The sequence below is a fragment of the Pogona vitticeps genome, chromosome 2, assembly GCF_051106095.1.
Source record: "Pogona vitticeps strain Pit_001003342236 chromosome 2, PviZW2.1, whole genome shotgun sequence".
In the NCBI taxonomy this organism is placed as follows: Eukaryota; Metazoa; Chordata; class Lepidosauria; order Squamata; family Agamidae; genus Pogona; species Pogona vitticeps.
Window position 1 is genome coordinate 302932446 of NC_135784.1, and position 26085 is coordinate 302958530.

Sequence of the window (26085 nt, forward strand, 5' to 3'; positions counted from 1 at the left end):
TGAGGCGCCTGAATTCATATTTTAGTGCCTTATGGCCTCGCTCTGCTTCTTTCTCCTTCCTCTTCCTCCTTGAAAACCTTTTTCTAACAAGGACTCAAACGTCTTACAAGCAAAAAGGCCCTTTATAAAAAGGATGACACTGATTACTTTTGGATTAATTTTTAGATCCTCAAGCCCAATGCCTCTGCCCGTATGCAGAATGCGTTCTCTGTCATGGGTGTATTTTATTGCTGATTTTAAAAACATGTGTTGTAGAAAGTAGCAGAATAATAAGAAAAAGACACCCATCGGCACTAATTCTAAACTCCCATCTTCTGGCAGCTGGGCAGGTCCATTGCTCCTCAGGCCAGCTGGCAACTGTACATGGGAAACCCTGTCACTAGTAAGTTATCCTATAGTCTTTCATTAGTAATTCCATAACAGAGTACAGTCCAAGTGTTACCAATGACTGTCTCACTGAGGAGTTAAAAAACACACCTCCCATCAAATCAATAGAGGCTAGAATTCCTTTCATCTGACTGGATTCTGCATCCTAAATCTGATCAATGGACTGCTATGTTTCTTTATGTGTGTGAGTGTGTGAGTACATGCATTTGAGAAGTGACCATTTAAAGGAGCCTAGGAGATTGGCATGCCAGTTGGAAAACTTTGCCCAACATATCAAACCATACAGTCCATTCATTTCTTCTTCTTCATGGTGAAAAAGACTGCCAAATTAAGAAAACTGCAGGCATTAGGCCGGCCCTGTGTTAATTTGTTCCATAATCTAGCCGTTATCAAAATACATTTGTTTTCCATCATCAGGAACAAATGTTTAAAGAAAGATACATTTTTAATAAGGATGCCAGGTCTTGGGGGCACTTAATGCAGTTTGGGGGAATTGCTAAGCTTCCCTGAGCCTCACATGGGGGGCTGAATCTCAGGATGGGCAGGACTGAAGGGAAAAGTTTGATTTTTGTATATGAAGATGGGTCTAAAAGTTGAGGGATCCATTTTAGCTATTCCCAGCTGTACTGGAGTTCACCGCCCCAACTCCAACATGTTTTTTATATGTGTTGTGTTTCCACAGTGTTGTCATACTCAAAACCCTAGAGCAATGGAAAGCAAGTTCGGACACAGCCACTATGTATATATTCTTTGGCCCATCATGCCACTTGGAGCAAGACAGGGAGGGAAGTGCCAGTATTGTGACTCACAAGCCTTTGTGTTACAGAATTTGCTGTGGGCTTGCAATGAGCCTTGTTCAAGTCCCAGTAGTCAAGTAGGGCTTGGCAAAACTCCTTGTGCATCATGTGTGTTGTAGGCAAAGCTCTGTGGGTTGCACACCCTAGCAGGCAGCAAATACTGCAGCAACTGGATATAGTTTGTTACTTGTACAGCTGCCAAAAAAGGAGGGTGGGTGGGAATTTTTGCCCCCAGCTCAAAGTTGCAATGCTATCTGGTTAATCCAGTTTTATCTGAATTTTGGTTCATTTATCTGGATTCTCTTTGTGTCCAATTCCCCAATTAGCTGACCCAGAAGAATCCCAACAACCTATTCCCAATGTTGTTCTGCCTCAGTTCTGTGACTCCTTGATTTTAAATTTTGGCCCTAAATCTCAGAGAATGGGATGCAGTGTGGCCAACCTGGAACTGCAATTCTTGACTGTGTAGACTGCCTTAAGCTAGCCAACAGTGTTTGGGCCACTTTGGCTCAGGAAAGATACAAGTAAAGTGGGGATGTAACAGTAAGATGGTACTCAGTGAGTTAAGTACCTGGCTGTGGAGCTGGAGGTTAGGAGTTTGATTCCTCACTATGCCTCCCATGAAAACAGCTAATGTGTGGCCTTGAGCAAGGTGAACAGTCCCAGGGCACCCCCCAGAAGGAGGGAATGGTGCACCATGTCTGTGTATTCCCTACTTAGAAAAGCCTGAAAAAGTTTACTGAAAAATCAGAATTTATTTGACAGCACATAACTTATTAAACTGACTGGATATTTCAGTGGTTTAGATATTTGTCTGTGGAGCCAGAGGTTGGGAGTTCAATTCCCCACTGTGCCTCTTAAGAGAAGACTTAGAATGTATGGCCTTGAGCAAGCTGCACAGTCGCAGGGTGGCCCCAGAAGAAGGGAATAATGCACAGTTTCTGAGTACATTCTCTACTTGGAATACCCTGAAAAGGGTTGCCATAATTCAGAATGGACTTGATGGCACAAAGTAGTGGCATTTAGAATTATATTTGATAAGGAAAAGGGTAGGAGGGAGACATTTCTCCCTAGAATCTGAGGCCATGCAATGAAGCTAAACAATAGGAGACCCAGGAAAGCCGCAAGGACAGTAATGAACAATTTTGAGAACCTTTGGGTTTCATTTTGAGATGCATAGTTTTTTGGAAATGTTCTCCTCACATCTCCACTTGGCTATACTGGCCAAAGGATTTCTGAGATGTGTTGCCCCCCCCCCCAAATGAAAATTTCCCAGCTCTAGCCATGAGAATCTCAAGGAAGTTTCCTACAAGTGTGTAAGCATCCTTTAGTCTCAGGAGACTATCATAATGTGCTCTGAATAAGGGTCTTGGAAAAGCATCTAGTGTGGCTGAGAAGGCCAATTTAAGAGTGACAATCCCTTCTACACTGAAGACAAATATAATCTGTCCCCTGTCCAACTCCCTGATTTGGCTGGTTTCAGGACTGCCTGTTTGCCTCAGCCTGCTGAACAAGCATCTCTTCAAATTGTGAGAGGCCGTGCTGTACTGCATGCCTCCAGGCTGAATGCTCAGATGTCAAGTTTGAGGTCCATTCCTAAGATCTATAGAGTCTATGTCCTGAGTACACACTGTACTGCAGTGTGTCCTGGACTCTTTGTGCAGGGCAGGAGAGGACCATCTCTTGAGGTCCATTCCTAAGGCTTTCAGATCCTGCTTGCAGATCTCCTTGTATCACAGCTGTGGTCTCCTTCTGGGGTGCTTTCCCTGCACTAATTCTCCATATAGGAGATCTTTCGGAATCCAACTGTCAGCCATTCTCACAACATGCCAACGTAGACTGTTGCAGTAATGTATAGATGCTAACAATTCCAGCTTGTTCCAGGACTCCACTATTTGGAACTTTGTCCTGCCAGGCGATACCAAAAATGTGTCGGAGATAATGTATACAGAATGTGTTCAGCTTCCTCTCCTGCTGTGCACAAAGGGTCCAGGACTCACTGCAGTACAGGAGTGTGCTCAGGACACAGGCTCTATAGACCTGGATCTTGGTGTATGCTGTCAACCTCTTATTAAGCCATACTCTCTTTGTGAGTCTAGAGAACATGGTAGCTGCTTTGCCAGTGCGTTTATCCAGCTCGACATCTAGGGAGAGAGTGTCAGAGATTGTTGAGCCGAGGTACACGAAACTGTGAAGAACCTCCAGTTCTTGTGTAGAGATGGTAATAGAAGGAGGTGAGTCCATGCCCTGGCCCATGACTTGTGTTTTCTTCAGGTTGATTTATTTATTTATTTATTTATTTTATATCCCGCCTATCTAGCCAACTCAGGACCACTCTAGGCGGCTAACAATCATCAAATAATAAAAATATACATATATAAGATAGCATACATAATTGTAAATCTGAAATCTTGGCAGGCCTTGCTAAAACGATTCATGAGTTGTTGGAGCTCTTCAGCAGAGTGGGCAGCAATGGATGCATCATTAGCAAAGAGGAAGTCCCATATGCATTTCAGTTGGACTTTGGTCTTCGCTCTCAATCTAGAGAGATTAAAGAGCTTTCCATCTGATCTAGTCCAGAGACAGACACCTTCTGTTGCAGTTCTAAAAGTGTGTTTCATCATGACAGCAAAAAAAGATCCCAAACAGAGTCCTTGCGAGGTTTCACTCCACTTCAGATGTCAAAGGGATCTGATGTTGAGCCATCAAAAACTACAGTGCCCTTCATTTCCTTATGAAAGGACCTGACGATGTTAAGGAGTCCTACAAGCAAGCCTTAGAGAACTGCTGGAGCTAGTGTTTGGGAGTTCGATTCCCCGCTGTGCCTCCTTGATAGGAGGTGGACCCTAAGGTCCTTTTCAGCTCTGCAGTTCTAAGATGATGATTGACAGCACCCAGCAGGACACATTTCAAGTCTTTTCCCTCGTTGGTGGGGACATTGCTCCCCTCATACAGTACTTCATACAGCTCCAGAGTGCTTTATTGATTAATCACCACGTTAATATTGTGACCGTTTCCCTCAGCAATGTGCATTTTCAAGCATTCTCCTCAGTTATACCGTTTAAAAGCCAAACGTCCCTTCCATCATCTCGTTCTTGGTAGGTCACACCTGGGCGTAACAAAGTTTTTTTAGTTTTGTGACAGGGAGTGGGTCTTTTTTTTTTTAATTTTGAGATAAAGGTAAGACGTTTATTTATTATTTTCCTTATTTGGTGAGAAGCCCAGGCGGGGCTTCGAACTATTTCCTCTCTGCTAACAAGCACAATTGCTCTGCGGAAGGTTACTCGAGCATCTCTGAGAGAGCGGAACAATCTAAACGGGCTTCCTCTGATTTTACTGCTCTACGGTTCAACGCAATGTTTTCCTGCCCGGTCTCATCACGACCCCCTCCCGTTGCCCTGGCTCAACCAACCCCAATAAACGAAAATGCGGGGGACAGGATTGGTTCAGCCAGCGGGCCTAATTGACGCAACGACCAATCTCATTCCCCTGAAGGCCAATCCGGCAAAATGTTCACACCCTCCTTTCCTTCCTCCTGCCCCCGTCGACGCGAGGCCCCTTGCCTCCCGCTGATTGGCCTTCCCGGCCGCCACCAATCGCTGCGAGCTGAAGGAGCAAACGAGAAGAGGAAGGAGGAGCGAAAGGGGAGGGGAAGGCCCAAGCATCCTAACCCCCGCCCCCTTTCTCCCGTCCGATCCACTCCATGCGTCGCTTTCCTCGTGACGGACCTGAGGAGTGGCCAATGCGCTTGCCCGCCGAGGCGCGGAGCGGAGGAAGGGCGGGGCGAGTCCGCCGCTCGGCAGCCAATGGCGGGCGTGGAGCGGTGAGTGGGGGGGCAGCCAGCGAGCGAACGAGCGAGGGTGGTAGAGGCGCAGCTCGGGGGGCGAGGAGGTTGGTTCCTGAGGTGGATGGCGGTTGGAGGGGTGGGGTGGGTGGGTGAGGGGGTCGACAGAGAGAGGAAGAAAGGTCCGGCCTGGTTGGGGGTGAGGAAAGGGACTCCGGGTGGGCTCCGGGAGGAGGGCACGCGGTCTAGGCCCCAGGCCTGCGCTGCGCGAGGGGGGTGGCTCCCTCGCTTTGTTGTGGTGGGAGGAGGAGGCGGTGCTGAGGCGGTGGGGGTGGGAGGCCTCCTCCGCGTGAGGAGGAGGAGGGGGGGAAGGGCGGCGGCGGTGGTTGTGATGTTGGAGGAGGGGAGGGGATCCGACCTCCTTACCTTCGGGGGTGTGGGGTTCTGAGGTAAAAGAGGGCTGATGAGAAGAGGAGAAGGAGGGGGCGGCGGCTGAGGGAAGGTCTTTGCTCACAATCCCCCCACCCCCTTTTTTGCTCTCGTCCAGGCTTGTTCCTGCATCTCTAAACAAGCCCCCCTCACCCTTCCCCTCACTTGGTTTTTTCTCTCTCAAGGAAGCGCGACGCTCCCCAGGTGTAAAACGCGCGTGGGATCGCCGCCTTCTCGCCTTTAAGCCCTCTCCGCGGGGGCTTCCCTCCCCCCCCCCCGAGGGGACGGGACTGAGTTGGGCTCGCGTGGGAAGGAAGGAAGGAAGGGGAAGAAAGCTCTGGAGCAACACAACAGCGGCGACATCTGCCAGCAGAGTAATCCTTGCAGAACGGGTCTAGGGGGGGTCGTGCATCGTGCAGTCTCGATCCCGAGGGACCTTTGCTTGGGAAGCAAGGCCCGGGGGAGTTGAAGTTTGGCGTTTGCTCCCGAGGAAGGGCGCCTGAGGGTTGCGGTGTTAAGGAGTGGGGTCCCATTGAGCAAGGTGTGATTTACTTCGGAGGAAGCTGGGCTGGGAGAGTAAGGTTGGTCGGTCTGTCTCCCCTCAAGTTAAGTGACAACCCTGTTGTGTGTTCCTGCCTATGGAATACTAATGTTGGGTATATCCCTGCATCTCTCCCTTGGTCTCAGTCAAGGGGAACTTTTTCCTGGGACTGTATGAGTGGTCCTCACCCGACCAGATAGGCGGGATATAAATCAAATAAATAAATAAAAATAACAGAGAGGGTGAGTGTTTTTAAGCCTGCAATCTGGGTATGCTTACCATACAGAGTGGAATTCTTTTGCAGTAAGCGTGCTTTGTATTGTAGTGTATATTTGCATTGTGTATTTGTTTCTCTTTTGCTAGAATCTGTGGAGAGAGAGAGAGGGAGGCATCACTGTCATTTCTGAAAATGGACCAAGGAGACAAACAGCCAGTGCCACCTACTTTTAAATAATAATGAGGCAAAAGGTGGCAAGACTACTAACTTTTGCTAAAAATGTAGTTGCCTGTGCATTTGTTAGTCAGATGTTGCCTTAAAAAAATTAGGAGGCAGATGGCCAAAACAAAGTGTTTGGGGTCAGTCTTTCCTCGTTTCTGTTGTCGTCTCCTACCCCCTAACAAAGTAGTGGTAGGTTGCAAGTTGATTTCTTTCTTTTTTTAAAAAAAAATGTATGGGTTAGTGGTGGTAATGACATGTTACATGTTGACTCTTGGATTCCCTTCAAAAGCTGCATCAACAGGTTTTCAGTGAATATTTTTATTGTCCCTGTCCCAGAAAGTTTTGGCATAGTCTGCAGCCACTGAACCAGTGGTTCTAGGGATGTTCGCAGTTAAATACCAAGGAAATTATTTGCACTAACTCCTAGTTCTTTTGCATTTTTTCAGTTCATTTTACAGTCCTCAGAACATAGTTTTTGTAAAAAAAAAATAGGTGGGGAAATCCTGTATTGTCTCTCAGAAAGGCATGTGCCTTTGATAAAGGGCATGTCGTTTTGTTTTGAGAAGCAGGATTCTTGAATTTGTTTTCACTGAATAAAGAGTAAAGCCTTTGAAAATACATTGCTCCAGTTGTCCTTACATCAGCATTCAGTACTTGGACACAGATGATTTGTACTGATCAACAGTTCTCAAATGGATTGCTGAAATTTTCTGCTAAGATGATGAAAAGTAAGCTGTCTTGTCTTGTTCACAGTTGTGCACATAGGATACCCAGTGAACACATGTGGGAGGTTGCAGGTATTATCTAGACTGCTGGTTCATGCACAAGAGTGTTTCTTAAGGCCAGATTAATGCTGAGTAGAGTAGATTGGTTCTGGTAATATAGGAAAAGCTGATTTTGTTTATAAAATGATAAACATTTCTGTAGAGTTAGGTTCTACTGTATGGCTTTAGGATGACTGAGTTGTGTACTTCAACCAGCAATACTTCCAGTTGCCATACTTGAGATTAAAAAACAGGCTTAGGGGCACCTGTTGTGATCAGGGATATGAACACGTTATTTGCTCAGGGCAAGTATCTGTTTGAAAGAATTGAAAAGATATATGGGGCAAGGAGTGCCATGATAAAAAAAGTGTGATTCACAGTAGTTGAGTGATGGGATAGAAATGATCTATAGTATTGAAATTTTAGTTTTCTATAGAAGTATTTTTAGGGTGTCTCAGGGTATAGTTCGCACAAGACAGCTTATGTAGGCAGTTATAAAGTGTAAAATATATTAAATATCAGTCTAGAACTAGTATGAAACAAAAGCTTGGAAAGCAAACATTCAACATCTAAAACTGTAAGTGGTTATTTGCTATGTTGTCAGTGGATACCAAGCATTTCTTCAGATTGGCTAAGCGTGGAAGTTCTGCAATAGGATCTATAGGCATCTACTTGTAGGTAGAAAACAACTATAAAATGGAGAAAAATATTCTTCTTTAGACAGGACATTGTAATGGTTGCTTTAATTTTGGAAATATCAGCTTCAAAGATGTTGAGCTGCATTCAAGCCCCAGGTTCTTCTGGCAATAGGTTTTCTCCTTCAGTGTCTTTCCCATTTATTTTTAGGTATTACAGCCCAAACTGTACATTTTTTGTTGTGTAAATGAAATATTTTAGCTTTTTAACGTTTTATGTGTGATATGATTTCTTGCTTTAGTACTTCTTCAGTGGTCATGCTTTTAATCGGTTTTTAGTGTCTTGTGGTCAGAATTGATGGCACACAAGTATCACCACCATCATCATCCCCTCACTCCTGGAATCAAATTTGAAGATACTTAATATTTGCCAATATGTTTCACACTTTCATTTTAGATCTCTACCTACATTTTCAGGGCTGTTTTCTTTTTACTAATTACCATAAACTTGGTTTGTCTCACATTCTTTACTTCCTTCATTGACTTTATTGTGTAAATTTGCAGACCAATTAAATTACCCCCTAATAGTGCTGTTTCATCTTCCTATTGTATACTTTTTAGAACCTCTCCATTGATATATTGTCATTTGAATCAAAAGTGCTTTTCTAATGCTGTTCATATAGTACACATTAAAAAGCACTGGCTAGAGTATGCATCCTTATCATATTTCCCAGTGTTGGTTTGTTGTATATGCAGAAGCCAAACAGCACAACATTCAGTCGCTTCTAGCTGGGTTAACATGTTTATACTAGAATTCTTGGATTCTAGTGCCTAGTGGCTTGGTGTGTGCAGGTGAATATCAGTGGGGATTCATTAATAACCAGCAAGAAGCTACTGAATGTCACCTCATTTGCCTTCTACAGGTGTAACAAAGCAACAGAATTTCAGCCAATGTGTCTTTAGAACTGTGCCATCTAATCTTAAGTTTTTGCTTCAACTTTCTGTTGACAGTCATATGAATATCTTTTGAATTTATTTATCAACAACTCCACCTGCTTAGTGAGTTAGACTTTGACATGCTTTCTCATAGTAAGGCAAACATTCGCGTCTACTACACTTTGTATCACAGCATCTCTTCCTAAAAATGCTGCTTCTCCATCCAAATTGTGTGTCTTCTGTTCTTCCTTCTCTGCACTTCTTTTAAATTTTGTCATGTATTATTTTAAAGAAAACCCTAGGATAAGTTATTAAACTTATTGTTCTACAAGAGTTGGTATTTTTTTAGGTTAATGTAATAAAGGTCCATCTCAACCAGATTTCAAGAATGATTCCTCTCTGTAGATTTGATTGAAAAAAATCCCTAGAACTTCTCAGCCATCACCATCATTGGTTAGCTCTTATACTTTTCCAAATATATGGCCCATTTCATGAACATGGCATTATTTTTTGTTAAGCAGTATTGCATTTTAGATCTCTGTATGTGTGATCTGGTGTTGAGTCCTGGTACACTAGATACTATTTTAATGGCAGACCTGTTCAATGTTTTTGCAGTTCTTAATTCAATAAAAATACGTAAGTATAGGCAGTGCAATACAACTGTACTGACACCTTGTCACAAATAACTACTCAAGTGAATACTCTGATTGCACAAACAGTGTGAAAGCTGGGTTTTCTTCTGAAGCTGTTGTACTTCATAGATTACTTACAAGAATTTAATTCATCCAGTAGAATCAGAATGGATTATCAGCACAATATTTGACAAGGTGGTGTTCGTTTGGAACATAATAGTGTATTTTAAACGGTGTTTTAATAAGATGAAGCTATTGGACTGTGATGTCTGTGTCCCCTCTAGAAAATATAAAGCTATCATGGTGTGCTAGATGTTCTAGGTATTTCAGATTTATAGTGGTCTTCCTAGAGAGGCTGCTGCTAGATTTTTGATGTAAACAGTTTATGGTGTTGTAAGTCTGTGGGTATTATAGATAAATAACTAGGAGAGAAATGAAAGATTTATTGTGAAATGAGTTGTCCCTAGTAAGAGTATAACTTGTTCTGTAAGTATTGCCATTCTCTTTAAAAGGTTTAATTACAATTTTATGCTTCTAGAGGTGTTGTTACTGCTGTGGTGCTTCTAGCCATAATGCAGAACAGTTTGTTCTGGATATTTGGATATTTGTCATCTGTTCAGTTTATATTACCAGCCATCTTAATGTTTTGGAGAAGAATAGAGCTGATGTTCATTTGTAACATACTGGTGTTTTTGCTAATGCATTCTCTTCCCACTGACCAGATGTTAGAGATGACAAACAAAAGGTAGTGGTGGGTTCTCATTCTACCTATGCTTTCTGTGAGTGTGTACAATTTTGAGTGAATTGGGAATAGCAGTTGACCTGCTACTTTGTGGAACTTGCTGCCATAATGCATCACCGGCAAATAAATATGATTATGAAAATTAGTTTTAATGGGCCAAGTTTCCAATAGCTAATTTTTCCCCCCAGAAAAGCTCTTTGATGGCTGGGGAGAATCTGAAACCCCCTGGCTCAGTGCATATTGGTCATGGTGCAGAAACCTCTGGGGCAGTCTGGGTACAGTGGACCCTCTATTTACAGAATTAATCTGTATTGGAATGGTGGTTGCAGGTTGAAAAGTCTGTAGGTCGAATATCCATTGACCTACAATGCATTGAAAACTGATTAATCCGTAACTGGCCGTTTTTAAAGCAATAAGCCTGAAAGGATAAATGCAGTAACTGGCCGTTTTTGTCCTGTTTTTGTTCCATTTTGGTTTTTTCCTGGTCTGTAGGTCGATTCTCCGGCTGCAAGCCAAACCTAAATTTTGCAGCCAGAGAAGTCTGTAACTCAAAGTCTGTAAGTCGAGGGTCCACTGTATTTCTGAAAAGCATGGAATGGGGAAGTGGAACAATTTTTTTCATACCTGTTTTGGCTTAGGCTACTCTTCTCTTTCTGACTATGTCAAAAACAGTGTGGAAATCATGCCTTCAGACATGAAACACATTATTTAAAGCAAAGAAAGAGGGTCCTTTTTTCATTTCCTGCTTGATGGGGCAGCAGTCGGATTGTAAGTCAGATCTTACAAGTCAAAAACAACATGAAGCTCTGTGTTTTTGAGCTTTAATATAACAAATAGTAATATATGGATAAAGTTGGAAATCTTTTGACATGTCCCTATATGATTTTGTAATTGATCACAGTAGTACAGATTGGAAGAAAAGAAATATCTTGGTGTTCTTATGTTTGCTAAGAATATGTTCATGTCAATGGAAAGGAATGGAAGCTAAGGCTGTTTGTGTTTCTTATTTGCTGAGTAGATTATTTCATAAAGAAAGGCAGCACTATTGCAAGATCACACTGAGAAACTTCCTATTTAAGCAAGTGGGCCTCTTGAGGGAAATATTTTGCTCTCTGTTTGAAGGCAGTACAGAAGCTAAAAGCAGGAATGATAGTCTTTGTCATGAAGGGAAAGGAAGCCTATTTTTGTGTACTGTATTTTGGGTCATGTAGAGATGATGCCACAGAACAAGAGGTAAAACAACTCTGAGCAACTAGATAATAAGAGTGCTTGATCACTTGTTTTGTGTGGTTTGTGTAGTTACCGTGCTGTCCATTTTTAAGTATCATGTTTCTGCCTGTAGAGCTTAGTGTTATACAACTGAATAACTGGTGGTTATATTACATCTGAGTGAGTAGAGGGAATGTTCTCTCATATACAGTACAATGTTATATTGGAAGTTGCCATTCAATGAGCTTGGCATTAGGTGTAGAATAAGACTACTCTATAGGACACATAACTGACTTGTGGAGATCTCTACAGCAGAATGTGAGGGTTACTAGTTTAAATGGCTTTTGATAGATTCAAGACTCTTGAACGGTGAAAGCTGAACTGTATTTATGTGTCCCTAACTTGTTTGTGAACTTCCAGAAGCCTATGTCAGGCTTTGAGTAGACAAGAGTGGCAGACCTTTGTTTTGTTTTGTGATTCAGTTCTTAAACTTGTGTTTGTAGTATCTGTGGGGTTTTAAATGTAGTCACCTCCGTGTGTCTGTGGAGGGAAACAAGATTTAAAAGCAAAGATAGAATTGACTGTATGTGTGGCTACCCCAGTGTGTCCACTGAAATTGTGACGAAAAATACCGCTGCTGTTTGCTTGAAACTGATGCTGTAGTGTCTGTCTGAGGTGCTGTGTGATCATGTAAGTACTGTGAGCTAACCAGCCAGGATACCAAACTATTGTTTGCTCTTTCTTTCAGTAGCTGGGAAGAGCCATAGTACCTGAACTGGAATGAAGCAGGAAACAGTAGTTTGGTCATATGTGAAGGTAGAAGCCTTTACTGTCCGCTCAGATAAGAGAGGAGGAGGATAACTCCCTGAGCCCAAGGCTTGTCACAACCCATTCATGATGGGTTTGGTTATACTTTCTGGTTTGTTCATCTGAATCAGGCTATTGTGTAAATATCTGTGATTTTAAAAATGCAGTTGGAGACTGCCGTTCTAATCAGTAAGATGGTTCCTGGTGGAAAGCGTGCATCAGGTAATTTGAATTAAATACTCACACTTCTAATAATATATATTTTCAGACAAAATGGCTGTATGCACTATGAGCTTTATCCATTTTCCAGCATTATTTGCCTATTCTGTAGTTTGGCAGTGTGTTGATTTATGTCTTCAGCAGTTATTCAGATGTTAGGAAGTCATTGGAGGGCTTGCGGAGCTGCATTTATCCTTTCAGGCTTATTGCTTTAAAGCTATTAATGTGTACTGAATTATGATGTAAAAATTAACCTTGTTTGTATATGGCAGTGTATTCTGAAGCCTAGACTTAAAAATACTTGTAAGGGAAGACATGATAGGCAAATAGTACGAAAAGGCAATAGACACAGCAGTGTTTATGAATGTCATTTATGTCATGGGTGGGGAAGAGGGATGGGAGCTCTTTTGTGAATTACAGGAGCAAAGCTTCCCTAAAAACAAACAAACAGACACACACACACACACACACACACACGGCTTCAGGGTTGTAGTAACCTGGTTTACTGAAGAAACAGATAAGATAAGCTGTAGTTATATCTACATATTTAGCCTGAAATAACTGTGATATAGTTTCTATATCATCGGTTTGGAATCTGGAGCATTAGCTGGTAGATGGCCCTTATTTGCAGTCAGGTTTCTAGTTTTAGTCTGCACCTTATTTTTTCCCCTTTGCTATTGAAGTCCATCATTGAATATATGAACTGTAACTCACCTGCTGTTTTTTCATTCTTTGAGCAGTAACCCCACTACTCTTCTAGTCTTCTTTGCTTTTCTCTCTTAAGAGGTAATGAGTTAATGATCATCCTGTAATTCTTAGATTAGTGGAACTAAGGAATATTTAAAAAGTCATAAAGCAGTTTTGTTATCCAGGAGAGATTGTAAAATGTCTTTTAGTATGGACGAGATAAGGCAGAAGCTGTTGGACATACTATTGTCAGTTAAATTGTAACCTAGACGTGAATTATTACTTTGTCCTTTTTGCAATGTTGTGGATATGCTCTTTAAAACGTATGGCAGAATTCTGCAGTGCCAGTTTAGTCAATTTTCAAAATATAAATCTTTTTTTGGGCTTCCTCTTCCACTTTTGGAAAAATGGTGTCTTGGTCATGTATTCATGTTTGTTCTTTGAATATCACATAAACACAGAATGCCACTAAATTAAGAAAATTTGACTTTTTTGGATGTTTGGGTATTGTATAAACAATGGTTTTCAGATGCACACTACACTGTTTTAGTGAATTATACATGTACATTTTATAATTGGAAAATTACTTTGATTTCCTAAGTATTTAGTATCTTGATTTGCTGAGTGAGCTGTAAATGTTGCTTTTCAAATTGTATTTAATTATTTCTACTGAAGGCACCAAACAATATCTACGCTTACTCTGTTAGAGTATTTGTACTTGTTGATTTGTTAAATTGAATTGTTGCCGGTCATGAGATAGGATTAGTTGTACTGTGGAGCAGAAAGTAGTTTTGGTATTTGTGATCTCTGATATGCAACAAGAAACTGAGGTGCCTCAACATTCAAATGTACACTTTAACATTGTGTTTTGAAGCAAATTGTTAACTCTCATTCTTGATTCATGGATATATGATCAGAATTGTGATGGTTCACAAAAGATGAGGAGGTTAAAGTGGTCAGCTAGGGTTTTTTAAGGGCAGATGGATGATGGTACTAAAGACAGCTTGAACAACTTTAAAATGGCTAATAAAACTCTCACTGTCACGCTATTTTCTATTTATGCCATTCTGTTTTCATTTTGTGGGCAGGTTCTAGCTGTGGTCTGAACAGCTAGATGGTGGTTTAAGGCCAGTATTGAAGGGATCTGTTTACTTTATTTTCGAGGCCATCCTTTTTCCAAGGGATTGCAGTGGGTAATGAATTCCACAGAATAAAGGGCTTTTTTTTGGCTCAAAGGCTTAGAGTGTAAAGATAGAAGAAAGGAAGGAGAAGAAACAAAGGATAAAGATAAATATGAACCTAGCTCATGTACTTCCCAAAGAAATTAATTAAACAAACTAATCCCACCGTCTCCAGCATACATAATCTGATTCAAATCTAAAAAAAACTGTGCGCTGTTTGCAGTAAGTTCTGTTGAACTTCATAAGAGTGATTGCCTTTGTCCATTGGCCGTATTGCTGAGACGGGGGAAAGTTAAAAGTCCAACATGTAGTTATCCAGGATGATCTAGAGCAGGGGTCTCCAAACTCCATCCACCCTTGCATGTGCATGCACACAGGCTGAAGGGAACATGCTGGATAAAACAGCACGGTGGGCCGTAGTTTGGAGACCCCTGATCTAGAGATTGCTCTGGTAAATGTAAAGATATGGCAAAAGGATTCCTATCTTTACTCCATCCCAGTCTTCTGTCATATATGACTCCAGCGTGCCTTGTCTGTGAACTCTTTGGAAGCTTCTAAGGTGCAAGAGGTCTCTTCCCAGAGTTTTAAATTTTTTTTCTTAGAAATCTGTTTCTAATATTTGATAAAATCTGATATCCTGTTCACAGAATGCCAGACGGCTGTGGCAGGCTGGGGAGGTGATCAAAGCAACTTCTGTAAGTGGAGTTCTGTGGTCATAAGTATTGACCGGGATACTAAGCCAGAATTTCTGGGTAGAATAATACATTTATTGGACCAGGCAAAAAGATGTAAATCTTGGGTTTAATAAAGATAATACAAAACATGGGCCAAATGCAGTGCTCATTGTTTCTGGAACCGAACCGATGGCTAAGCAAGATGGAATTTGGCAATTCTATATGAGACAGAAGAGATGATCATAGCAGTTACACTGTAGTTTCTTCTCTCTCTTTTCTCAAAAGCTTGTATCTGTCCCCTGTAAATCTGTCAGCTGCCATGGGTGAGGCACACAAACCTGTTTGTAGGCTTCAAGCAGTCTTTACCTCAGCAAAATAGGAGATCACATGTTGGCATTGTGCGATGTAACAAATAACAAAAACAGTTTCAATCTAATTGATAGTTATAACTAGTAGTTTGATAAGAAAGAATCTTCACTCACAAAAATATACTGTATACGTACTGTATATACTATCCCAAGAATGCCATACCATTAGAAAGTGGGCACATTTCTATAGTTCCCCACCTGGACAAGTTCAGTACACAAAGGATTTTTGTGATTTTAAAAAAGGAAAAAAAAATGAAAGAGGCTAGTTTCTTTGTTTTCATGTTGTTTACCAAAGAAAGCCTCTGAAAAATGAATAATTTGAAATAACAAAAAGATAATTATTTGAAAGTTTTATATTTCCCTCTTTTATTTAATGATTCTTTCACCCCTGTCAAATTACCGAAGAAATTTTCATCCAGTAGTACAGTATAATGAAGGAGGCTGCCAGCAGCTAATCAGAACATCCAGGAGGGGTGTAGAAGAAAGTTGGAATCTGTAGAAAGGGCTGATTTGGTGGAAACCCAGTGAAGCGTGATCTTTCATTGTGTCAGTTGTTCCTTGCGGATGTCTGAACTCTTGGCACCCTCTGTATTTGATTGTGCTGCCTGGCTGTTTGGTCTCCATCTTGGATCCTTTTCTCTTGTGCTTTTTCTTCCTTGGATGTTTTTAGGGTGGATCTGATTGAAATCAAATTGATTTAAATCATAATTTAAATGTTGAAAAATCAGATTTTTGACAATTCAAATTAGCAAATCATTTTTTAAAATTTAAAATATGATTTAAATCAATTTTTTTAAATATTGATTTTAATCTGCCATGCTAATTTTTTAGATCCCTTCCCCCAATTTCTCTAGGGATTTCTCCCCTCTTTTGACTTTTCCTTTCTTTGATTATTTTTGGTCCTTGCCTTCAGTTCCCTACTGGAAAAGAGAAGAAAATACATAAAGTAGTGAGAGACAAAGACATTTTCTGCTGTTCTAGTACTTCTGATTTGAGGCTTTGATTGTATTTTTGCCTTTGCTTGCTTGCTTTTTTTGGGGGGGGGCGGGACTGTATGGTTTAAAAATTTTGCAATTCCCCCCCCCTTGCTCTCTCTCTCTCTCTGTGTGTGCACGCGTGTGCACTTTCCCTGTTTGATTGGATTTTTAAAAACATTCTTAATTGGTTAATTTACAGTGTTTTTATTAATTTAAAGGTGCATATTTTGCTGGTTCTGGGTAGTGGTGATTGTTAGTTATACTGTTGGTTTGCTTTTAGAGTAGATTGATTCTCTGTTGTCTTTCCTTGCTTTTTTGAGTAGTTTGTGAGTTTTTGTGCCATAAAACGCGAATGAAGAAAAATGAAATGTGACTATGAACATGACAGTGAAAGAGGAATTCCTGAAAACTCCTGAAACAAAAATAAAACATTCTCTGGGCACATCTTTATTCACCATACTGGGAAGGGAATGGCAAGCTCTGTTTCTTTTACATATGGACAATGACTGTTTTGCAGAAGAGATGTTGCCAGTCACGTACAGGTTCTGATATGAGCAGAAATCTCAATTTGCATGGGATTTTTTTACCCCCTTGTATAGAATGGAAGGTAATAACACAACTATAGATCAGAGATCATATCCTACATGTAGCTGTACAGAATCCTCAGGTTTAAGTAATATAGTCTTACCTGGTTTAAAGAGACAGGAGGTACATGCTGTGACCAGTCCCAGTAGTTGAGGTTCCCCTAAACCTTAGATTTTGGGGTTTGCTTTTATAATTCAGTGGTTAGATATCTGGCTGCAGAGCCAGAGGTTGGGAGTTTTGACTCCCCATTGAGCCAGCCTGTGTGGCCTTGGTCAAGTGTACAGGATGACCTCAGAGGAAGGGAATGATAAACTACTTCTGAGTATTCTCTATCAGGAAGGAGGAGAAAAAAAATTAAAATTAACAGCATCTGGGAGAATCAGTTGTTGAAGGCAGGTTCAAATTATTCTTTTTTCGCCAGTTTCCTGAACATAAGGAGGGAAGGAGCCTGGCACATCTCAGCCATTCAGTTATCCTGGAGACTAGAGGCCACCATCAATAAGGCTTGATACTTTGTTACGTTTTTGGCTTCCCTTGGTGTGGTTGCTTTTAGCACAGACTAACGACTGATTTCTGTTCTGACAAGTATTTTGCTCCTAAACTGTTAAGGGCTTTATAAATCATAATCAATGTCCCCTCCAATTTTCTAGAGTGCTGTGAGGGATTTCCTCCTCTTGTAAGAAGGCTCTACCGGGAAACAAATGAATGGCAACACTCAGCTGCGCCCACCCGCTTACCCACACAGCTTAGAGAGAACATTGGTCATAGCCAGGGCTTGAAAATTTTTAGAATGTCTCACCAGTCAGTCAAAAATTCCACCAGTAAGCATGACCAGACTATAGCCTTGCAGTTTATCTTAACAAATTTAAACTAGCCACTTGTTCACTTTTATTTCTTCCTAACAATGCGTACAAACCCAAAAATAAATTGTATTATGTACACGGTATTTGCCTGTGTCTTCTGTGTGGAAGAAAGGAGGTGTATAAATATTTTAAATTAAACAATAAATAAATTAATAAGTAGATTTCAGTGCAGTTCACCAGCGGTGGAAACGTAGGGAGCTGGCTTCGTCACTCGTATGCCTTTAAAATCTTTTTTTCCTATTGTTCTTTGTCTTTTCCTTTGCCTTATGCTTTTCAGTTTGCTTGGTTGAGGGTGAGGGAATTTGAATTTCCCACTGTTTCCTGCCTTGGACTGCAGTTCCCAGAAGCCTTCACCGCCAACTGTGCTGATTCCCAATCTAGGCTCCCCACAGGTGTTTTTAGACTGCAATTTCTAGAAGCTTTCACCATCAGCTGTGCTGATTCCCAATCTAGGGTCCCCCAGGTGTTCTACTGCGATTCCCAGAAGTCTTCGTCAGCTGTCGGCCAATACAAGAACCAGTCCAGGGACACCTGGGTTACCCAAGATTGGGAATCACTGATTTATACCCTCAGAGTTGGGTTGCTTTATTACCTGCGTGCTTTGGGGTCATGCAGCTTGTATTTTGAATGCCTTTCTTTTTTTATATATAATTTTATTTTATTTTTTACATAAAGGGTGACATAGGAACATGGGGGTTAGGGTTTGTGAGGGAAGGGGATTTGTGAGGGAGAGGGGAAATCATAGCATACTAATATCCAATCTATACCTATTGCCATATCAAATCCAAAATCATTCTATTTACTCTTTTCTGCCTTATGTATAAGGTTCTCATTTCACTATATATATTCAGCTACTACCTGTTAATTCAGTCCATTTATAAAATAAGTCCCATCTTTCTGTTGCCCTTTGCAAGGATTGGTCCTTCATAACTTCCGATAAGATGTCTATTTCGGCTATTTCCCGTATCTTTTCCATCAGATCTTCTTGTTCCGGCACCGTCGTACTTTTCCAATTTCAATGCCTTTCTTTTGAATGTCTCCAGCCCCCCCCCCCCCAAAAAAAAAAACCCTGAAAGCAAAAGCGCCCGGCCTCCTAAGGAGCCATGGTTTGTTTGTTTGTTTGTTTGTTTGTTTATTTATTTATTTATTTATTTATTGCATTTATATGCCGCCCATCTAGACATTGTCTCCCACCTCAGAATGTGTCCTCGTTCGGTTGAAATTGGGAGCAGGGACTCTCCATATTCTCCAGCATGGGACTACTCTACATTCTCCTGCAGCGCTATATCTATCTCAGTCCAGTCCATTATTAACACTAAGCAGGGCTCAAGGAGCTATATAGAGTCACCTGCAGATGAAGTAAAGGAGAGATAGAGCTGCATGTCTCTTAGCATACTGGTGACAATAAGCCTCAAATATCTGTATGACTTCTCCCTGTGCCTTCATGTAGATGTTAAATAGCATTAGGGAGATGGTCAATGGCTGTGAGAACTTGTAACAGAAGTCCCAAGGGGTGGAGATGGCATCTTTAAACTGTACCATAAGAACGTAAGAGGAGCCCTGCTGGATCAGGCCAAAGGCCCATCTAGTCCAGCTTTCTGTATCTCATAGTGGCCCCACCAGATGCCTCTGGGAGCCCACCAGACCTCTACCTGTCTCCTGATCTATCCCCCCTGCATCTGGCATTTTGAGGTACCTTCCTTCTAAGCCTGAAGATGATACATTCCTACCATGGCTTGTAACCTGCGATGGGCTTTTCCTCCAGAAATCTGTCCAGTACCCTTTTAAAGGCATCTAGGCAAGGTGCCATCACCACATCCTGTAGCAAGGAGTTCCGCAGACTAACAACACTCTGAGTAAAGAAATACTTTCTTTTGTCTGTTCTCACTCTTCCAGCATTCAATGTGAGTGGATGTCCCCTGGTTCTAGTATTGCGTGAGAGGGAAAAGAGCTTCCCTCTATCCACTTTATCCATCCTCTGCATAATTTTATATGTTTCAGTCAGGTCCCCCCTCAAGCACCTTTTCTCTAGACTCCAGAGCCCCAAATGCTGTAGCTTTCCCTCATAAGGGAGGTGCCCCAGCCCAGTCATCATTTTAGTCACTCTCTTCTGCACCTTTTCCAGTTCCACTATGTCTTTTTTGAGGTGCAGTGACCAGAACTCTATGCAGTACCATCTGGGATCAGCCCTTAAGAAAGAATGGGAAGCAGTGGAGAACAGAGCTCCTGACCCCTAAACTCAGTAATCTTCCCAGAAGGATACCATGATGGATGGCATCTAGGGCCACAGAAAGATCCAAGAGGACCAACAGGACAACACTCTCCCTGTCTTCATCCCTTAGGAGATTGTCTTGCAGAGTGATTAATGCTGGCCTAAGCCCTGATTGTAATGAATCCAGATTATCAGTTTCTTCAAAGAATGCCTGCAAGTGGTCAGCTACTATCCTCTCAATTAAATTTCCCAAAAATGAAATATTTGAGACTTGCCAGTAGTTGTTTAAATATAGTTTCTTTTACCCAGAAAGGCACATGGTCTTGAAGCATTGATGACTTGGGTGGCCCATTTTACTGTCCTTGGCAGATTTTAATAGCAAAGTTAAGCAAGAGTCTAAAAAAGAGGTAGTAGCTTTATAGCATGCAAGTGCCTTACCAACTGTAATCAATCCAATAAAACCTAACTAGATGATGTGGTGGACATCTCAGTCTGATCTGCTGGGCTAAATAAGGAATCAGGGTCCTGACAGATGCATTCAATCTTAGATCTGAGTTAGTTTGCCAGTTGGTTGCAGTTCTTTGTACTTGGTTGCAGTATTCATATTTGTAAGTTGAAAAAGTTCAAAAAAGTTCCAGTTGTTGATTGGAGTCTGTGTTAATCAATTTGGTGTTGTAGCCTCTTTTTGCTGCTTAAGTACATTACAATATTTGCCAAACATATCTCTGCCTGCATTCAGGGAGATGCATTCCGAGGGAGGATTCCTCCATCTGGTCTCTAGCCATCTTCTTAATTACTTCATTGTCCTCAACTCTTCTGTAAACCATGGTGAGGGGCGGGATCTGCAATGAAGAGGGTATATAGGTCTACTGTCCTGGTCATCTCTATCTACCAGTGAATGACCTGGCCTTCAGCAAAAGTGCCAGTGAGGTCAGCTGGAATACCCCAAAGACATTCTGGAAACCAGTTAAATCCATCAGTCTTCAGAGATGGACCATCCTAATAGGTCCATTTAACCCACAGAGGAGCACCATTGTACAAAGTCTAAATCTCAGCAGCTGATAATCTGACCATGACAGGGTGGAAGATCATCTTTTTGCTCACACCAGGAACAAGGTGTGCCCTGCCACATGTATAAGACCCGTGACATGTTGGGATAGTCCCAGGTGTCTGTGAATTCCAAAGTTCCAGCAACATATATTTCCACATGAATGTTAAAAGTCCCCAGAAAAAAAGTATGAGGGACCTCAACGGTGCACCTGAGATGAGTTCCGTCAGCCTTGGCAGGGAAGGTTGGGTCACAGGAGGCATGGTACAACAGTGGGATTTCCACTGGTCTAACATCAAATAAAGGCACTCCTGAGCCTCTATGGGTAGAGATCATGTTGCCTTTAATAGATTTCCTATGAACTGTGGCAACTCACCCTCCCTGCCCCTCTGATCTGTCATGGTGCCAGATGGAATGTCCTAGGGGGCATATCTTGGGAAAGGTGACCCCATCTTCCACTCTCATTCAGGTTTTGGTTATACAAATCAGGTCCATCTTTTCATTTACTATAAGATCACAAGTTAAGATTTATTTTGGACCAGCCTGGCATTTTGCAGCAGTAGGAGCAGGTCAGCTGGTAAGGTTACCTGCTGAGAGGGGGATCAAAGCATGGGGCAGATATTAAGCATCTGGGACACATTGTCCTCTAATGGCCTGTCCTCCTTCCAGCATCATAACTCCCATTATCCATTATCACTGATGCATCCCTATTCCTGATAACTTCATCCATGATTAGCTAACAGCTGGCACTTCCCCCTCCCTCCATCCCTCAGTGGCAAAGTTTATCAATCGTAAGTCCCCTACACATTCAAAAGTACAAAAATAAAGCAACAAACATGTAACTATATATCTTAGTTAGACATGTCAGATTGACTCTAGTTCAGTTGTAGTCATTAAAACTAAATTAATTGAAAAAATTTATAATGAAATAAATTGAAGAATTAACCTAATTAATAACTGTCGCTTCTCCCTGCTAAACTAAACTAGTCCACTCCAATCAGAAAATATTATACCTCATTTAGAGAGTAGTGTCATCTAGTGATCCTCCTTTTCCATATCTAGTAGCTAACTGTAACTGATTGAGTAATACTCTAATTATGAATATATATTCTTTTGTACCAGTTAGAGAGTGCCTTTTTCTGAGAGAACTCAAGAGTGAATCTCAGTAATTACTAGAAGTTATTGTCTCCTTGAATATTTTTTATGTGGTGGGCTATGGTAGACAAAAATATTTATCAAAACTAATTCTAATGCTTTTTAGGATGATCATGAGCACCACGTTTTCTAAAATTTGGAAGTGTTTTATTGTATATTACCATAATTAAGGTAAATAATTAAAAACTTACTCTGCAGCTTTTAATGTAGTATATTGTCTCTTGCTGAGTTCTGTCAGATATATATTTGCACTTATAACAAGTGAGTAATAATGTATTTGGGAAGTAAATAAGCAGTTGGGAACTTTGATTTAAATAGCAATGTACTGTACACTTATTTCTTAGTAATGTACATTTCCTTAGTTACTTAAATCATAGCTATTCTGTTACAATTGGTAAATGAAACTCCAAGATCGTACTGCAAAGTATACTTCTGATAGTTTTTCTCATTATTATAATATAATAATAGATTTCTAGTGGATGTTTGATATGGATTGTTTTACAAAGGTTGCAAAGTTTTAGCAAATTGTCCTATCAAAATCACATGGAATCACTTTAAAATGCATGGAATTGAGCTTCATGTCCTTCTGGCATCAGTTGAAGCACCTTGAGCAGGTAGATGTGAGATTGAATTGGTGGAAACTAATGTAAATGCTCACTCTTCAGATATGTGGATACCAGTTTTTAAGGGAGAGAAATAGGGAGTTAATGTGTGACATAACATTTTACAGACTACAGTATATTGCATCATTTTGATGATACCAAAGTGAATATTGGACATAAAAATATATTCACTATAGTATAGCTTGAATCTAGTAATAGTCCCCATAGATATAGACTATTAATAATTGTTGTAAAATTAACGGAAAAATAGGATATTTGTTACAATGGGGGCAAAACTGGATCATATATGTCTAAAATTGTTACCTGCAACCATCTGTGCAGCCATTACTGTTTGAAGGTTTCTTTGATGTCAAGCTTATGAGACACCTTAATATAGAGTAAAATATTATGTTTTTCCTTAACCTTTCTAATGGATTTTCTTTTTCCATAGGTTGTAAAAATAAATTATTGTATAAATTGTATTACACCTGGGCCATGTCATCTATATTGCCATTTACCCCACCTGTGGTGAAGAGACTGTTAGGGTGGAAGAAGTCTGCCAGTGGCTCAGGAGGTGCAGGTGGAGGCGAACAAAATGGTCAAGAAGAAAAGTGGTGTGAGAAAGCAGTGAAGAGTTTGGTCAAGAAGCTCAAGAAGACAGGACAACTGGATGAGCTGGAGAAAGCAATCACAACTCAGAACTGCAATACAAAATGTGTTACGATACCAAGGTAAGAACTCGCTAAAGCAGAAACTGAATTTGAATTCATGTTGAATCTACTAAATGTATATATTGTAAAAAAACTTCAGTGATGCTCGTAAAGGTCCTGAATACTATATTAGATAGGTTTACCTTTGTTATTGAAACACCTGCTTCATTTTAATTCATTTGACAAAGTTTGCTGATGCTGCACAGTGAGATCTTTACAGCACAATGGTTGACTAGATTTTTCTGTATTTCAAAGTATCTGTAACAGCTAGACTGTAATAGTGCATTACAGAATAATTGCTGTTACAGCCTGTGGTACTTAAGCCTATCATCTGCCACTTTCTGTTCCTAGAAAGGTATACTGAACTTTTTTTTTCCTGGTCATTGCTTTAGTTTGCTAATTGTACAAAAAATGTTGCCCTACATTTCTGAGCATTGGCATTACATTAGTTATATAAGCCCTATGTTTACTGTTAGAACCAGTCATAACTTACCAACTTCAGTTGCAGAACTTCTTATCCTGTGCTTTGGATTTCAGGAAAATATAGCTTGTTTCTTTTAATTCTCTCAACAATGACCAGAGAGCGAGGCTGTGTATGTGGTGAATGGGGCAGTGTTCCTATGCTAGAATGGGGGCTGTCTTCTTGAAACATAAGCTTTTCTTACAGAACAGTGCTCCTTCAGGCAAATTGGCCTTGAAAAAAAAAGACAAGTCATGTATGCAGTGACTGAAGAAGGTAACATAACTAAGAAGATGATCCAGTAACAGTCAAGAAGGTTATAAAAGACAAAAGATGGTTTACAAGTTATCAGTCGTGATAAATAAAGAACTGAAAACAAGGAAATGTACATATAAACCTACACAAAAGCAAAGAGATGAAGTTAGGAGAAGCTACAAAAGAAAATACTGTACATTTTAAAAAAAAAAGCATTGGAAGTAGGGAACCAGTGAGCTTTCAGGATGATGAAAGCAATAAAGGACCATTCATGGGGCATTTTTATTGATTTATGACCTTTGCATTCTTCCTGGAACAAACTGTGTGGCCTACAAAAGGCAATATAAAAATGGTCAATAAAGGGATAGTTCAGAGACAGGTCGATATCCTGTTCCGTATAGGCAGACGGATAATTCTCCTACTGCGGACCTACCATGATCTGGGGCTTGGCCATTGCCCCTGTTCAGTGGTGGCTTCATGTCTCCTGCTGGAGAGAGGCATGCTGCCTTACTGCTCTGTCTGTGCTTTTAGTTAGTGCCATTTCATGGGCCCCATAGACACTGCCTCTTTGCTGGCTTTGTTCTCCCATTTTTAGGTAAAACCTATTTAATAGAGAAGGAAGAGGGGGAGGGCGGTGATGAAGGCAAAGCAGAAAAAGAGAAAAGGAAGTAGTCCTGCTGCTGCCTGAGCAGAGAAAGGGAGCTGGAGGCAGTCATGTTGCAAAGGCTTGTGGACGCTGTGCTTCATGCAAGGGGTACATAATGCCTCCTTTACCAAGTCCAGGAGAAAACCAGCAGCAGGGATAACTAATAGTGGTCTGTGTGGACTGGGCTAAGACAAGCCGTATGATAAATCAGAATTCTGTTTTACCTGGAATGAGCAAGCTTGCTAGTCACACTGTCTCATTTTATCTGATTTCCCCACCAATGGAAGACGCTATATAAAGTAAGGCTTGTCTGTGATTTGTTCAGCATTATAACTAAATCAAGATGGTTGGCTTATTGTTCTGACAAGCAAAATGATAAACCGCCTGAGATTCTGATGCAGATTTAGTGCTAAACAAGCTGGATTGTACTTTCCTGTTTTATTTTAAGTTTTTTTTCTGGCGTGGTTACTTTTTCTGATTTAACAATATATCTGAACTGACCCTGCATTAAAGTTGTACTAAAGCAGTTTGTAGATGGTGGCATAACCTAGTATGAGATACATGACCTAAGAATTTCAGGAGGCTGGCAGGTGATCCATGTCACAGTATTGTGGTTGCATACTCAGAAAAAGGAAGCTTGTGGATATCATAGAAAGACTAAGCTTGCAGTATAGATTAACTGTGGCCTAAATGAAAGCTGGAAAGTTGCAGTAGTTATTTCAACAGGAGCTCAAGTGCTGTTTGGGTAGATAAGACAGCAGGTGTTAAAGTGCAGTGCTGTAGTTTGGTTAGTATGCTTAGGCTGCTTCCTTTCTAGATCACAAATAATATACAAAAGGATTCAGAACAAAGCTTACCCATGCAAGTACGTTTTTTATAATTGTTTGAAATGAATGTGGCCCAGAGTGTATCACTACTGTACAAGAGAGAAGCATTAGTAGATTTACCCTGAAGGGATATGAAAAATCCTAAGGTAGACCCTTCACCCCCGGTACTATAGAGTTTGTTAATCTGAGAGAAAGCTCAAAATTGAGTTGGGGTGGGAAGATAATATAATGTAGTTCAGACACAAAAAGAAGAGGGAAATAGGTATATAGAAATGAAACGTTTATTTGTCCAGGTAAGTCTTTTTCTGATTAACACAGATAAGCTATTTTAAACCACAGCAGACGTGAAAATTTACCAGAGATATTATAGGATAAAAAAATTGAAATCCAGGATTTTAATGTGATGGAATTTGTGTTCACCTCATTCTCAGGACAAGATTAGCCAAGTGGAAATTGAAAATCTACTGAAGTAGTAAATGTATACAGAAATACTTCATACTGCAAAATTTTGTTG

General features: G+C 40.7%; 1 protein-coding gene across 15 annotated transcripts in view; it reads left to right on the plus strand.

Moving 5' to 3' along the window:
• The first annotated feature begins 4882 nt into the window (after positions 1 to 4882).
• The window catches only part of SMAD2 (SMAD family member 2), a 54695-nt gene continuing 33492 nt past the window's right edge, over positions 4883 to 26085 (plus strand). Inside the window, exons 1-2 of one of the 15 annotated variants that reach the window (XM_078384147.1) lie at positions 4883 to 5007; positions 23125 to 23404. In XM_078384147.1, the coding sequence (XP_078240273.1) occupies positions 23169 to 23404 (236 nt within the window). In that variant the 5' untranslated portion in view covers positions 4883 to 5007; positions 23125 to 23168. The other 14 variants (XM_020804867.3, XM_078384146.1, XM_072992956.2 and 11 more) reach the window with 14 other exon arrangements.